This window comes from Montipora capricornis, chromosome 4 (genome assembly GCF_036669925.1).
Source record: "Montipora capricornis isolate CH-2021 chromosome 4, ASM3666992v2, whole genome shotgun sequence".
NCBI classification, from domain to species: domain Eukaryota; kingdom Metazoa; phylum Cnidaria; class Anthozoa; order Scleractinia; family Acroporidae; genus Montipora; species Montipora capricornis.
Window position 1 is genome coordinate 19,345,834 of NC_090886.1, and position 15,000 is coordinate 19,360,833.

The 15,000-nt window shown below is 40.8% G+C and overlaps 1 protein-coding gene across 3 annotated transcripts in view; it reads left to right on the top strand.

The window, feature by feature from the left end:
- LOC138045752 (2-(3-amino-3-carboxypropyl)histidine synthase subunit 1-like) overlaps positions 1–15,000 on the top strand; it is a 45,399-nt gene that overhangs the window by 13,146 nt on the left and 17,253 nt on the right. For all 3 annotated transcript variants that reach the window (XM_068892359.1, XM_068892361.1, XM_068892360.1), the window contains 5 exons: positions 3,208–3,277; positions 5,835–5,898; positions 6,186–6,307; positions 10,727–10,881; positions 11,327–11,445. In XM_068892359.1, coding sequence (XP_068748460.1) covers positions 3,208–3,277; positions 5,835–5,898; positions 6,186–6,307; positions 10,727–10,881; positions 11,327–11,445 — 530 coding nt within the window. The remainder of the gene's footprint in view (positions 1–3,207; positions 3,278–5,834; positions 5,899–6,185; positions 6,308–10,726; positions 10,882–11,326; positions 11,446–15,000) is intronic.

Consider the following 15,000-nt stretch of genomic DNA (forward strand, 5'->3'; position numbering starts at 1 on the left):
GGCGGTCCATATTAATTTAAGAGAATGTCATTTTGGACTTTAAACAACGCCGTCTCTGTGCTGTACCTTTTCCTGCAAGCTGACTGGAGCTCAGGAATAAGATTATGTGTAATCAGATGATCATATGTCTGCTCATACACAGATCTTTCTGCTAGTTTAGAAATGAACTGCAAATTACTAATGGGGTGCAAGTTCTTGAACTGCACTTCAAGCCCAGGTTTCTTTAAAAGTGGCTTAACTAAAGCTTCCTTCCAGTCCATTGGAAAGTACCTGTGAACCAGAGAGGAATTGACAAGGTAAGAAATAACTGGCAGTACCTCATCAAGACAATCAAGAAACAAAGTCATCGGCATTGGATCTAAGGCGCAGTAACTTTTGGCTGATTTGGTCACCAACGCTCGAACATGCTCATCAGAATGCTTCTTGAACAAAGTCAAGGCTGATAGCTTGTCTGCTGGAAACTTCACGTCGCCAGGCATCATGTCTACTGCGGATTGGTCAAGTACCACAGCATCAATTTCTGCGCCAATTTTTGAGATTTCTCTCACGCAAAAATCACCGATAGCATTTGACAGCATAGCATCATTAGAGAAGTTTGGAAAGCAGAGTTCGCTTTTCGTATTAAGCAGTGTTTTTGCAGCGTGAAAAAGCTTACCCTGATTGTCACTGTTTTTATTTATAAGATCAGTGTAATACTCTGTCCGCACTTTGTTAATTAGGTGAGTGACATAGTTCCCCAGGGTCTTAAACAATTTGAAACTCGCCTCTTACTTGTTTTTCCTCCACGCCCTCTCAGCTTTGCGACGGCGTCTTTTTGCAGCATCAATCTCGGCACTATACCAGGGAGCAGATGGCCTAGCTAGCACAGTATTGCACAGAACAGATGCAGCCACATCTCGCCTGAGTTTGTCAGTATCAACAGAGTTCAGCTTCCAGTAAGTAATTTTACGTCTAGCCTTTGATGGTCTAGAGGCTAATACCTGACATACTGTATAACAGGCGTGTGGTCTGATATGAAGCGATCCACTTGGGGTTCTTTACAGATTGTTGAGTCAGTGAAGCGCGTAATAATTAGATCTAGAATGTGACCGTTGTTGTGAGTGCTCTTTTTGACAGTTGCCGCAATCCAACCGATTCAAGTAAATCACGAAATTTAACCGAATAGGGATCATCAACAGAGTCAACATGGATGTTAAAATCTCCACAAATTAGAAGCCGTTCTTTACATAGTAAGAGCGACACCAGGTAGGCAGAAAACTCGTCAAAAAATACACTTGTGTTCACCAGAATAGGGAGGGCGATAAACAACAGCCACTCACATTTTCTTGGCAGATGTCAAATAGATCAGCCACTCAGAAAACTCATAATTATGAGGTCCTGTTTCCCGCATCGATTTTATGAACGCAGACGGAGTCACGAAACAACAAGGCAGTCCCACCCCCGCGATGCTTTTCTTGCGTGTGATCCAACAAATTATAGCCCTCGTGGCATAATTCCACACGCACAGCATCATCATGTTGACCAAGCCAAGACTCTGTTATAGCTACAATATCTGGCTTACAATCATGCAATGCAAGATATAATCCACAAGATCGCCAGTTTTATTTCTCACCGAGCAACTGTTCAGGAGACAAAACTTGAGTGAGCTGGCTGACGGTGAATTGATCAGGCACAACGATGATGGAGCATTGGAATTCCCACTATAAGGCTGACGATGGACTATGATAAGATTAGACGAGTTCCTTGAAAAGTGGCGCGCTGAACTTTGCTCATACCCATTGTTCAAAGGGCCGGGATTTAATTTGAACACTGGATCGCCTTCTAACAAACAATGGAATGTGGCTAACGAGTTTGAATAATACACGCACGGCCGTTTGGCCCGCTTGATCTTGGCCTTGTGTGATCGGCATTCGAGATGGCGAGTAGACAAAAGGCCAGAGCAAATGAAGTGTACCAAACCAGTAATTACATTGTTCCGTAGGTAACAAAAGAGTAATAGGTCATTACTGGAAAAATCTGCTCTATTGTTGGTTGTAAGAACAGTAGAAATTCCACAGGTCTGAGAAGAGCGAACACAAATCCCAAATCTTGAAATTTCTCGAAGAAACCAATGGTATCCAGCCGAAATCTCAGTTGTCGATGGTCTCCAAGTGCTTATATTTGGCCTGGAACGGCTTGTATAACCAGTAGGTTGACATGAGAGTAGAAAAAGAAGAAAAATATAGGAGCCGCGAAAGCCGTGACATTACCCCAAATTAACATGTTGAAACATGTTTTGAACGCAATTTTTGCAATTGCGTAGAGAAGCCTGAAAAATTCAGGACTTCAACGGGTTTGTCGCTGTGAAATTTCTCTGAAGATAGCGTAATTATAGAGTAATTTAGCTGCGATGTTACGTAATAATAATTACATGACTGTATAGCTCAAAAAGATGATTTTAACTCATTTATTCCAGCCTGCAAAGATTACAACATTTTTGGGCACAAATGCCATGTGAATTGCTCAGAGGTGAATAGCAAAGGATATCCAGAGTTTGAGTAACCAATCAGCATGCATGTTCAATGCTTTCCCCTGTTTTAATAATGTTATTATAATATAAAATTCCATGGATTCAATTTTCAGTACTAGCTAAGTCCAATTGATATTTTAAAATTTGTAATGTATAACAGTAGATTTTATTTATTTTTGTAAAATGGTGCTGTACATGTATGATTAAGAGAAGTAAAATGTATTGTTTTTAATATAACTTATTACTATGTCACCAAATGGTTTCTTGGACATTAGCGGCCTTCTTCCAGTACTGTTAAAGCAGCTGATTGGGCTACATTGTACCTGTCCAGTACATCTGGTACTGTAATTTAAGACCCAGTCAGCCTCTAGCACTCTCCATAAAATTGTTCGTGTTTCAAGCAGTGGAATGGGATCTCCACCATTCCATATGATTACTTCTTCCATAGCACCTGGATGACATTCCTTTGTACATGTACTTTCCCTATAGTTCTTAGTATTCTCTTCTAAATTCTCTTTTCATTTTGTCATCAATTGCTGCATTGTCATCATCATCATCATCATCATCATCATCATCATCATTATTATTATTATTATTATCATCATCATTCAAAAACAATCATTTTAAAGAAAACAACATTTTGGTGTATTGGTTCTTTGGTTACTCTGCTAATTTAGAATGATGTAATTTTTCAACAGCTGCCACCAAATTATAATTTTGAGATCTTCAAGACAGTATGGAGGATCAAAGAAGCAGGTTCCAAAAGAGGTAAAAATATGATAAGAAAGACCTACAAATGCCAGCTGAGTCAGCAGTGGCTTGGGACTTTAAAGACACTCAGCAATGTTCGATTCCAGGGGGTCTTGAATCACAGAGTCGTGGGTGTGGGTTCCAGGTTGTTAAATAAAATTCTTGTCCTTCAAGAACGTGCAATACCTCTTTTCTTGAAAGGAAAAATTCTACCGCTCAAATTCCTACATGTATATTATGAGGAAATTGTTAATTTGATGTACAACATCAACACTAATTCTGCACTGATTAAAATTTTGAATTGTTTCTAAAATTACCAGTGTTCATCATTATAGCACATGCTCATCAACATCGATCTGAGCATTTTTTTTTTTTTTTACCAAACAATCCGCACTTAACGTTCAAAGCAAGGCCCAGAGATTTCATTAGAAGCCGGTCACTGGTGGTATACATGTAGCGCCGTCTGTTTGTCAGAAATTTGTCTCTCACCGCCAGCTACTATACTCTGCCTTGAATTTCACTCAAACCCTTGTAAAAGATAAGATTGACCACTGCTTACATTAGTTACCCCAGTCATCTACTGCAAAAGTTATTGAAACCCCTGAAGGCCTTTGCGGGTATTGGTGTTAAAATCTGGAATGGGATACCAGCTACAGCGGTAGACTCAAAAATTTATCCAGAAATTCTTTTTAAAAATCCAAGAACAAAACTAATACAATGTAGAAATTCTAGAAACTGAAAACTCCTATGCCAAGATAATTATACATGTATGCCTTAATTAACAAGATGAAAAATTAAATTGCTAACTGAAGAACTTACATGTAAGTTTAGTCTGTAGTATTTCATATTTTACACTATTACTACTACATATTATTACTATTACTACAGTGTAGACTGCTTTCTTCTACATTTCTCTTAAATCCTTCTACCTTCTAAATACATTGTATATGAAAGCACGAAGAGTAGTGTTTACATGGTGTTGTTGTATGTACATGTAATGATAGTTTATTCCATAAAAAACTAATAAACCTTAATAATTCTGTGTACAGTCTGGCTTGCCACGATTAGCTTTTCGCTATTTGCAAACCAGCCTAGTAATAACTTACTGGACCAGGTAAACTGTTTGCTGTAAATATAAAATAAAACTTGACTAATGAAAACTTGGCTACTGATATTAGCTTACATAACTGTGCCATTTGTGAATGCAACAAAGAAAGTCAGGAGTCACGTTGTCAGCTGGTTTTAGTCAATCAACAAAAGGATCACTTAGAACTATAATTTTTCTTTTATAGGGTCTTTTTCTTCATAGCTTGTTGACAATTTAATTACAGAGAGTCCAAAATACAGTTTCTTGGCTTGTCAAAAATTCACAAAATTCACTTGTCAATAGCACATAACACCTATGTACATGTGCATCTTCCACTGGCTCCCTGTCTCAAAGCAAATTCTATTTAAACACATCGCCAATGGATGAGCTTGGAGATGGTGCCTGCCAAAGTGGGCGGCGATTCTGGGGCGAGCAACGAGCCTTGAGCCACAGGCCATGAGCAGAGCACACAGGCCTCCACGGCAACTCTGCGAGCGGCCACCACCCACCAGGCACCGTCACACTGACCGAGTCAGTGGAGATACTTACCAACCCTATACTTACCAAATCCACCAATGAGGGAGGGAAGGGAAGGGGGAAGAAGCAGAACAACTGAACGCTTGCTGCTTGAAACAAACAGCACCTCACACAGCAGAAACAGCCAGCATGTGCGATTCTAGAAAACCCCGTATGTCACCTCAATGTGCATGATTCCCTGACCACCGCTGACCAGCATTGGCTTGATTTTAACTTAGCCTAAATTACATTTAGCCACATTTAAAACGACATGACTATTCGGGGGATGGGGGTAGGGGGTGAGGGGTAGGGGTAGAGGTGGGGTAGGAGGTGAAGGGTACAATACATGTCATACATGGGGGTTTTTTTTCACCCAAAAATGCCGTCATGACATTCACAAACTTAAATTCAATCGTAACACTAAATTTTCCAACCTTTCTTTGGAAGAGTGGGCAGAGCTTAAAAATCTTAGTAAACGCAATGACATAGTTGTCAAATCGGCCGACAAAGGCGGCGCGGTAGTTGTTTGGCGGTCCGACCTTTACCAAAAAGAAGCTGACAGGCAATACTTTTACCAACATGGAAAAAAATAAATAAATTAAAAAACCAAGAAATGAAACACAGATTCCTACTGGGTTTTGCTACCCAGTAATAATTTATCTGTACTCTCATGGACTACCATTTATCTAAAGTTAAAAAAGGCATTTAATTAGTTTCCTATACATGTATTTTCCCCTTTCTCTGCTTCTCTACATATTTTATTTATTAACTCATGTGTATTAGCCGAATTGGAAAATACTATCAGCTACATAAAAGCACAATGTGAGGAACCTTTTCATAAGAGTGCTTTAGTCTTATATACGTGTAATTTGTTTTGAAAATGACTATATTAAGTTCAAAATTTAGGTTTCAATTAACACCCCAATAATTATCTATTTGAACTTTTTTTTGGATTTCACTCATTAATTTTAGTGGCATTGCAGTTTCCTGAGGGACTTCTAATCTTTGCTTGCACAATAGCTGATATTCTAGAAAGGTATGTGAAAATTACACTGTTCATGTATGTCCACTTTGGTTGCATAGTGTTGTAATGCAGTCAATTTTTTGCTTGACTGTAAAGTTATATGAGCATTTATCATCAATCCCTTGTCTTTAGAGGCTGCCAAAAATGTATACATGAGGTACAGTCAGTTATGCAACATTTATTTAAGAAGTAACTGCTCTTCAAATAAAATATTTATCTTCCAATGTACTGCTTTACTACTCAACCTATACTTATTTGGCCTTTTCTGCTGATCATGTTTACTGGCATTTACATTGTAGGTTTACAAACTGTGATACAGTTATCATGGGTGATGTAACTTATGGGGCTTGTTGTGTTGATGATTACACTGCAAGAGCTCTTGGCTGTGACTTAATGATCCACTATGGACACAGTTGCTTAGGTTAGTGAATAAGCACCACATAGCAAGTGCTATCAATTTGTCCAGAATGTTTAATATTCTGTGGTGGTGAAAAGTCCTAAAGTCAGTTAAAATACAAATGAACTCATGAAATTTGAAGGGAAAAAAGAGCTTGTTTGCCTGCTTAACACCAAATTGCTAATTAAAATTTAACTTACATGTAACATTTATTCAAGCATTTTATGATTCATTTAGTCTGCAGCATGAGTGTTTTGGGCTGGCATACTCTCTAAAATAATGTTTTGCATGTTTGCTGTAACCTGCATTCACTTGAATGATAGTGCATTGATTTTAATGTGGCTAAATGTAATTTAGGCAAAGTTAACCTCGAAGCAATGCTGGTCAACAGTTTCCCCAGCTATACTAGGGGTGGCCCGATACCTCTAGTAGGGGCACCTCCGGACTTATATATGCAGTTGCTTGCTTGCAGTTCTTCAAAAGTGTTATTGCAATAGCTTGCTGTTTGGGTGCCATTTTGTGCTTTGGTTTTTGCTTGCTTGCTGTTTCTGCTTGTACAGTGGCTGCTAGTTTGGATGGGGAGAACTTGTCATCAGATACCTTTCTGTGTGCCGAGTCATCTGTTCCTTCGTCGCTCGCTTCTGTGGAAATCTCGGCGCCACAAACGCCAGTTGTTGCTGCTGGTGTCTATGATCCCACTGATGGCCTCATTAGAAGCAGAAAAAGGCCCTGGCTTTAGCTCAAGCAATTTGCGTGGAAATTCAGTTAGCGTGGAGCTACAAGCAGCTTCTGGGGGTGTTCCTGTTCCATCGCCCAGCCTGTCGCAGCAAACGGTGACCTTTTTAGCTTCTGGAGGTGCCTTTCCGGAGCAACAGGCAATATCTTCACCTTAAGCCACACAAGGTAGGCCTAATTTTACTGTGCCATCCTTTGTTGCCACTTTTGCAACCCCGCGCTTGTCGATCATGTCGATCATGGCAGGCGCTTCTGTCCCGGTGCCACTCAGCGACAGCACTTTGGCTGCAAACCTGCCATCGGGACCGCTACTCCAACAGCCGTTTGTAGTTGGCCCCAGTTTTTCACCAATTCCAGCAAAAACGGTTAGCGAAATTGTTTCCGGAAAGTACGTGGATTTGGGAGATTTGCTTTCAGTCAACATTGTTCAGACTGAGCCGGAGTCGCAAGCATTCCTGGACGGGCGGTTAGTGTTTTTGCCAAGCGCTAAAAAGCAACACCGACGTATCAAGGACATCGTGACCTGGTCCGAAGCCTTTACAATTTTCACGCTGATTCTGTCGTCGTGTTTTCACCACCGCTGGAAAGATTTAACTTCTTGCAAGCTTCTCATCCTGCGCACGTACCCCCAGTTCAGTGGTTGTGTTTGGCTGGCATACAATCAGGCCTTCCGCCAGCAGGCTGCAGTGAGGAAGCTTGTGGACTGGTCGACCATGAATTTTCACGCTGCTGGGGCCTCTGTGTGTTCTGGGTCTGGTGGTTCCTTGAGCGAGCTACCTGTACCATCTGGAGCTGACTCCTCCCAGGTCATTTGCCGGCCTTGGAACAGGGGCCACTGTTCGGCACAATCTGCTTCGTGTCGGTTCGCCCATTGCTGCGGCACCTGTGCGGGTTCCCACCTTGCGTCAGAATGCTCCTGTCGTTTTGACAGTTAGTCCCCTTAAGGTGGAGGAGTTTTCATAGGGATTGGCCAGTAATCCCAACCAGCAACAAGTCTCCTATGTCCTCCAGGGTCTCCAGCATGGCTTCCGGTTAGGCTTCCACTTAGCTCACAAGCTTAAGCCAGCTAAAAGAAACAAGCCCTCTGCTCTTACCCATTCCCACATTGTCGATGCATATCTGGCTAATGAAGTCTCTCTGGGCAGGGTTGCAGGCCCCTTCTCCTCCTCCCCTTTTCCTCGTTTGCATGTAAGCAGTTTTGGGGTCATTCCTAAGAAGGGCCAGCCAGGCAAATGGTGCTTGATAGTCGATTTATCTTCCCCAGGGGGTGCCAGTGTGAATGACGGCATTGATCCTCAGGATTTTTCTCTCCAGTATATTAAGGTTGATCAAGTTATTCGCGTGGTCTCCCGTTATGGCCCAGGTGCCCTTATGGCAAAATTTGATGTGGAATCCGCTTACCGGAACGTCCCAGTTCATCCAGATGACCACTTTTTACTTGACATGAGGTGGCGTGGTCAGTTCTACGTTGACCTCTCGCTCCCTTTTAGTCTCCGTTCTGCACCATTTACTTTTAATTCCGTAGCTGATATGGTTGAATGGATCCTTCTCCATAAGCACTGCCTTTTCGATCTGCTACATTATTTGGATGACTTTATTACCTCAATTCCCCCAAAGACATTCCAGTGTGCTTATAATCTTAACACAGTAGTCTCTGTTGCCATCGACTGGAGTTGCCTCTTCACGCTAACAAATGTGTGGGTCCAGCCACTTCTATGACTATCTTAGGAATTGAATTGGACTCCGTCAACCAAGTGGCCCCTCTTCCTGAGGATAAATTGCTCGCACTGAGAGAACTCATTCATTCGTGGATGCCCCATCGCTGGTGCAAAAAGTGGGAATTGGAGTCCCTTATTGGCCATTTGCACCATGCTGCTAAGGTAGTTTGGCCAGGGAGAGCCTTTCTCCGTTGGTTTATTGATTTACTGTGCTGCTTCCGTAACACGGACCATCCTGTTCGGATTAACCAGGAATTTCGTCTTGACCTTCAGTGGTGGCAGCAGTTTCTAGCTTCTTGGCATGGAGTTGGGTTCTGGTTGTACCCTGGCATGTTTGCTGCCACAGATTTGGAGGTCACTTCAGATGCAGCAGGTGCGATTGACTTTGGCGCTTATTCTCAAGGCCAGTGGTTTTATGGTGCTTGGTCAACAGTGCAGGCCAGGCAATCTATCGCATACCAAGAACTCTTTCCTGTGGTGATTGCTGCTCACCTTTAGGGATCTTTGTGGGCCAGGAAGGTCCTTATTTTTGCTCAGATAACGAGGCTGTAGTTGCGATTCTTACGCTGAGAACTTCACAGGATCCGCAGGTCAGCTCAAGAGCACTCTGCAGTTCTCTTGAACTGTGCTAGGTAAACTATTCATGAAAGCTGACCAATAAGGAAGAGGGTTGTAATTTCAGAGCTTGATCTTTCATAAGGAAGTTTTGATTAAAGGTGTACCTGTGAATCAGTTGTACTCGAATATGTTCAGGATCGCCCATTCCGTACAAGCAAAGCAAGCTACCTATTCTTTACTTATCCACCACCGATTAATTGCGCCACCTTCTACGTCTCCACGGAAATTCGTCAAAGGTTATGCTCAAAACATTTCTAGTAATCCTGTTCAGGCAACTGTTTCAGAAACAGTTGGACATTTAGACTTAAGAGGTTTACCTTCCTCATCAGCAGAAACGATTGAAACTAGTCTGGGAAACAGTTCATCCATTTTCAACGAAAGCGCGACTCCACTCGAAGTTCAATGTGACCACGACGTGCTTTCTTAAAACTCTAGCCCTTGCTACCGATTGCTTGACTGACGTCACAAGCAAGCATGCTTAAGCGTCTTAAGTCTTAAGCGCGAATGTGACCGCGGGGTTATATATGCAGTTCCTTGCTTGCAGTTCTTCGCAAAGTGTTATTGCAATAGCTTGCTGTTTGCGTGCCAGTTTGTGCTTTGGTTTTTTCCCTTCCCTCCCTCCCTCTTGAGGTATGGGCTAGGTAAGTCGTGGGTCGGCAAGTATTCCACTGAATTGTTCAGTGTGACGGTGCTTAGTGGGGGCCGCTCGCAGGCTTGCCATCGAGACCTCCTCCTCTTGCTAGAGCATTGCCCGGCTCCACCAACTTTGTGGGCACCAACGCCCAAGCTCATCTATTGGTGATGAGTTTAATTGGTCTTCAACCAGCTGTCTCAGCCTACAATGTACTTGTCATTTTTAAAACAAGTAATGACAAACTGTAATAAATAACATTCAAGTCCCTGTTCGAAATGAAAGCTTAAAATGTGACCTCTTAAGAAGCAGTTAATGAATTGGGGGGAGAGAGACTAACTGATGACAGAAAAAACCAATCCTCATTGCCAAAGTGAAAGGTACAGTTCACATTGCAACCAGGTTGACAAATTAGTTTGATTCTGCTGTGGTTAGAAGAAATTTTGATCTACCTTAAAATTTACAATTCGAAGACTGAACATTTCAATACTCCTGTCTACTGTCTTCATTAGGGCTGATCCAAAGTTATTGCAAGAGTCCTTTTATCTGCTACCAATTTGCTAGAAAAAGAAAGGGATGTGCTTGTTAATAGGTGCAAATAGGCGTCGGGAACGAGAACTTGACTGCTGATTTTCTTGTCATCCCTTACATATGCACGGTTACAGAATCCAGCAGGAGAATTTGAGTAGCCACACTTGCATTGTAATTTTCTTTCATTTTCTGCTCTTGTTGCATATTTAGTCCCTATTGACTCTATGAAAGGAATCAAAATGCTGTATGTATTTGTGGACATCAAACTTGATGCCTCTCATTTCGTGGACACTGTAAAACATAATTTTGAACCTGGTGCATCACTGGCAATACTTAGCACAATTCAGTTTGTGACAACACTTCAGGTACGTGTATTATTGCATGTGATCAACATAACCTATTAAAAGTGGCAGGCAATGATATGTTAAACTTAATGAAGGTCCAAACTACAAGTGGCACCATCAAAACTGGATGCAATGTTCAGCTGTTGGAAAGAACTTTGGTACATGTAGTTTACTTGGGATAGTATTGGGGATCCCAAACATAACCTCCTGAGAGAAGACCAGAACAGAAATTCACTTTTCATTTTGCTGAAATATGTGGGTTCATATTAACAGTCCCTCCAGGAAATTGATGCCCATAAAATAGTTAAAACTGTTTGATAGGCTTGTCCACTGGAAGAAATTATGCACCAATAATAAACAGATGCAACAACCACACCGTATACAAAGAATTCCATTTTTTATAAATTAGCTTTGAATCTCATGTACATATACATACAAACTTAAACCTGTTTTTTTTTTCATCAAGGCTGTTTATCAAGAACTGTGCAAAGATTACAAGGTGGAAATACCTCAGTGTAAGCCTTTGTCACCAGGGGAGATTCTTGGTTGTACTGCTCCAAGAATCAAAGATAAAGATGCATTTATGTAAGGCAATTGTCTTTCTCGTTAACTTATTAGTAGATGGTTAGGTTTCATGAAGTTTAATTACAAAAAGAAATCCAATACTAGCACACTTTAATTGTATTCAACACAGGCAGTTGACTTTGGTGTGTGTACAGTTTTCAAGGTTTTCTCACATTACATGATTCATGAGCAGTGATGCTTACTTTGAAAAAAGAGGTTACACTGTATACCCAAAGCTCAAATTTGATTTCCGTAAACAATAACAAAAACCGCAGTTATTTTTTCCATTTAGTTGAGATACTAACAGGCCCCAGTGATTGATAATATTATTTTGAGACTGGCTAAGAATTGCAATGCTAGATTGAGAGGTAGTCACTAACCTTCCTGAGAGCGAAGGAGAGAAGTAACCCTTGTGCTTATCTGGACAGTTAGAGTAATTAAGACAAGTGCTTAAATTGTCCAGAAAGGTGGGAAGAAAACTTCTCCTTCTTCTGTAACCAGGGTCCGAAATTAACTTTTTCATATGGGCGCCAACTGGCAACTAGCAACGACCGCATGGTCTTGCGTAGGTGTCACGCATTATTTTTGCTTTCGAAAGCGGACATTTTGGAGAGAAAATGTATCTGACCTCGAATGTAATAAAGAAACCCATCTGCCCCTTAGTTTGTTGAAAATTCCAGCCACGGAAACACGAGTCGCGTTCTGTCGCACACAAGCTACCATGTTGTTACCGTGTTTACGTTCCTTGTACCAGCCCCTTTAATCTTTTTATTGAGTCGTTGTTTTTTCACCCACAATACGTACTTTATGCGGAACCGCAAAAAAAAAAAAACATGGCGGCTTGCGAAGTTATGGGGTAGTCAACGGGAAAACTCCTTTCATTTTTATTTCAAAAACATAGGCAGGATAAAAAGGAAGACACCCCTTGGCAAATGGCTCTTACCTTAACAGTAGTTCACCCATTGGCGACCAGTTGTGAAATTCTAGTCACCAGTACTCAATTTTTAGTTGCATTGGCGACAAGGAAGGCGCAATTTTGAACCCTGGTATCCCACACTTCAAATACATGTTGTAGTTCAATTTTGACTGCTGGTACAATTTGTTTTTGAACTGGTACAAAATAGTTTGAACTGGTACAAAATAATTGAATTGGTACAATTTTAATTGTACTGGTTTATCAACTGTCTAAAAAAGGGATTTAGTTGTATGGGAGTGTAGTTGAAAAAGAGGGGCTTGGTATTTTGGTGGTCTGAAAAAGAACACAATATTCCTTCCTTTCTACTTTGCCTACCCCTTACTACTACTACTAATAATAATAATAATCATCATCATCATCATCATCGTAATGGTTTATTGACATCAAACTTCAAGTGAAAACTGAATTGCATTGGCTTATAACTATGAAATATAAAGAATTCGTGATAAAACTGGATATGAATAAAAAAACAAATTATAAAATACCCGGTATAGATAAATTTATAAAATACTACAAATTACAATTAGACGATGGGATAAATGATTTCCTGAAACGATCCGTCTTATAAAGAGGTTCTATGAAAAGACGTTTGTTTCTTAAGGACGTTCGTGCCCAGTGCTACTGTGCATTTTTTTGCGCATGTCATGCACACGTCATGCATCGCAGACCACGAAGGTAAACAAGATGCAAAAGGCGCAAACATTTTCCACAAGAATGGAACATGAAAGCGTGTGACATCATGGGATAGCTGTGGACCCAGGTCTTCTCAGAAATGTCACTCAATGACGTGACAGTGCGAATATACCATCGTTTTGAGAACTTCGCAGCGAATTTACTCTCTTGAATGCTCGGTGACCCCTATTTTTCTTTCTGTAGATCACTTCCTTTTCTGATCGTGTCCGTTTTAACAAAAAACAAAAAAATCTGTGAGTGAGAAGGTACAAATATTTCGCCTTTTATGCTCTCTTGCGACCGAAGTTTTCTTTTTTCAACTAATATGTATCGTTTTTCAAGGTCTATTTCACCTCAGGAAAAGACATCAGCTGCAAAGGTTAATTTAGTTATATTAGTTATGTTGAATTGAGTACCTGATCTAAATTTCACTAATGTAGCTTTTTATATTGCTGACAGTTCTAAAAGTGCACCTCATGATCTCGAAAATGAGCACGGTGACCCCCCATTTGTTTTTGCCTTTTTGGAAGAAGTAGATCATTACCTTTCTGCGTGGCAAGTTTCTGTATGTGGGAACATTTTGGGTGCGAACGTCCATAAGGATTATCTAGTGTTCGCATTAAACGCAGGTACTGTAGCAGATGGTACAGTTCATGATTAGTATCTTCAGCTATGTTCTTAACTAGACACTCCATGAGCGTACACTGGGTTGCCTGTGGTACGTGTCACTCAAAAACAGAAGGGACTGAGTTGGGTGGTATTGAACTGCAGCGTTCCAGTCTGGGGTCATTAAGACCATTTAAGGGGTCACCCAGAAGTTGTGCCAGCAGAGAACCTTTGGCTCACACGTTTATACCACGAAACAGATCTTTTTCTGAGGTTAAAAACCTGGCTATCAGCCTATTAATCATTTGTCAGAAAGAAAAAAGTCCTGTCATCTGTAGAAAAAATAGGCACGCATTGCATACGTGTGGTAGTGCATTAACACAGCGCTTTATTCCACATTGACAACTGAGCTGCATTTTGCCTTCCAGGGGATTCAAGTTGTCTTTGCGAAATATTTAGCTCTCATAATACACAATATTGTTTTGGTATTGTATATCATGATAGTGTCATGGTAGAAGTCTTAGGTAAATAGCATGTGGTTACTAGCAAAGTACTAAACCCAGAAAGATTGAAGAAAATAAAAGGGATTCGAGAAACAGTGGCTTCTAGGCTGACATATTGATCATTTTCAAGTTCCCTCACAACTTCTTTTCACCATAAGGTTAAGTGTGCACTCTGAGCTTCTGACAGCATTGAAATACAAAAGTTCACTGACGTTATCCCTATTCAGCGAGGTTAGTATCTGGATGGGTGACCTAAAAAATATACCACTTTGTAACAGAAGCATAGGACAGAAAATTCTAACTCCCAGGGGTTCCCCATTGATGAGTAAAATCGTCTGGCGTTAGACAGACGGTTTCAGCCTGTTTGGACGTCAAAGGGTTAATTAATGGCGACATGTGCCCAATCTAATGCAAGTGAGCGGAAACAATAGATTTTTTTCATTTGCATAAGATTCGACACATGTAAAATGCAACGTTTAAAACGGGCCATATTGTACTTTTAAAATCTTAAGTAAATCGCAAAATCGAAAGTGACATCGAATTCAGTGGGCGCCGTGATCAAGTTACCTTGCGTGTTTACTCGCAAAACAGCGAAGCATCTGTGTCAAATGATGGCAAGATACTAGCCTGAGTAGCAAGCGTTCCTGTTTGTCGCTTTTAAGATTCCAGATATTTATTTTTCATCGCCAATTGACATTCCATTCTTGAGCACTATAAGGGTATCCGTAAATCTCACGAAAACCTTTTCTAGGGTAAATTTATTGAGACAAACAACATACAGTATTTGCTACTGTATTAGAGGCAAAAACCCCTTTCTGT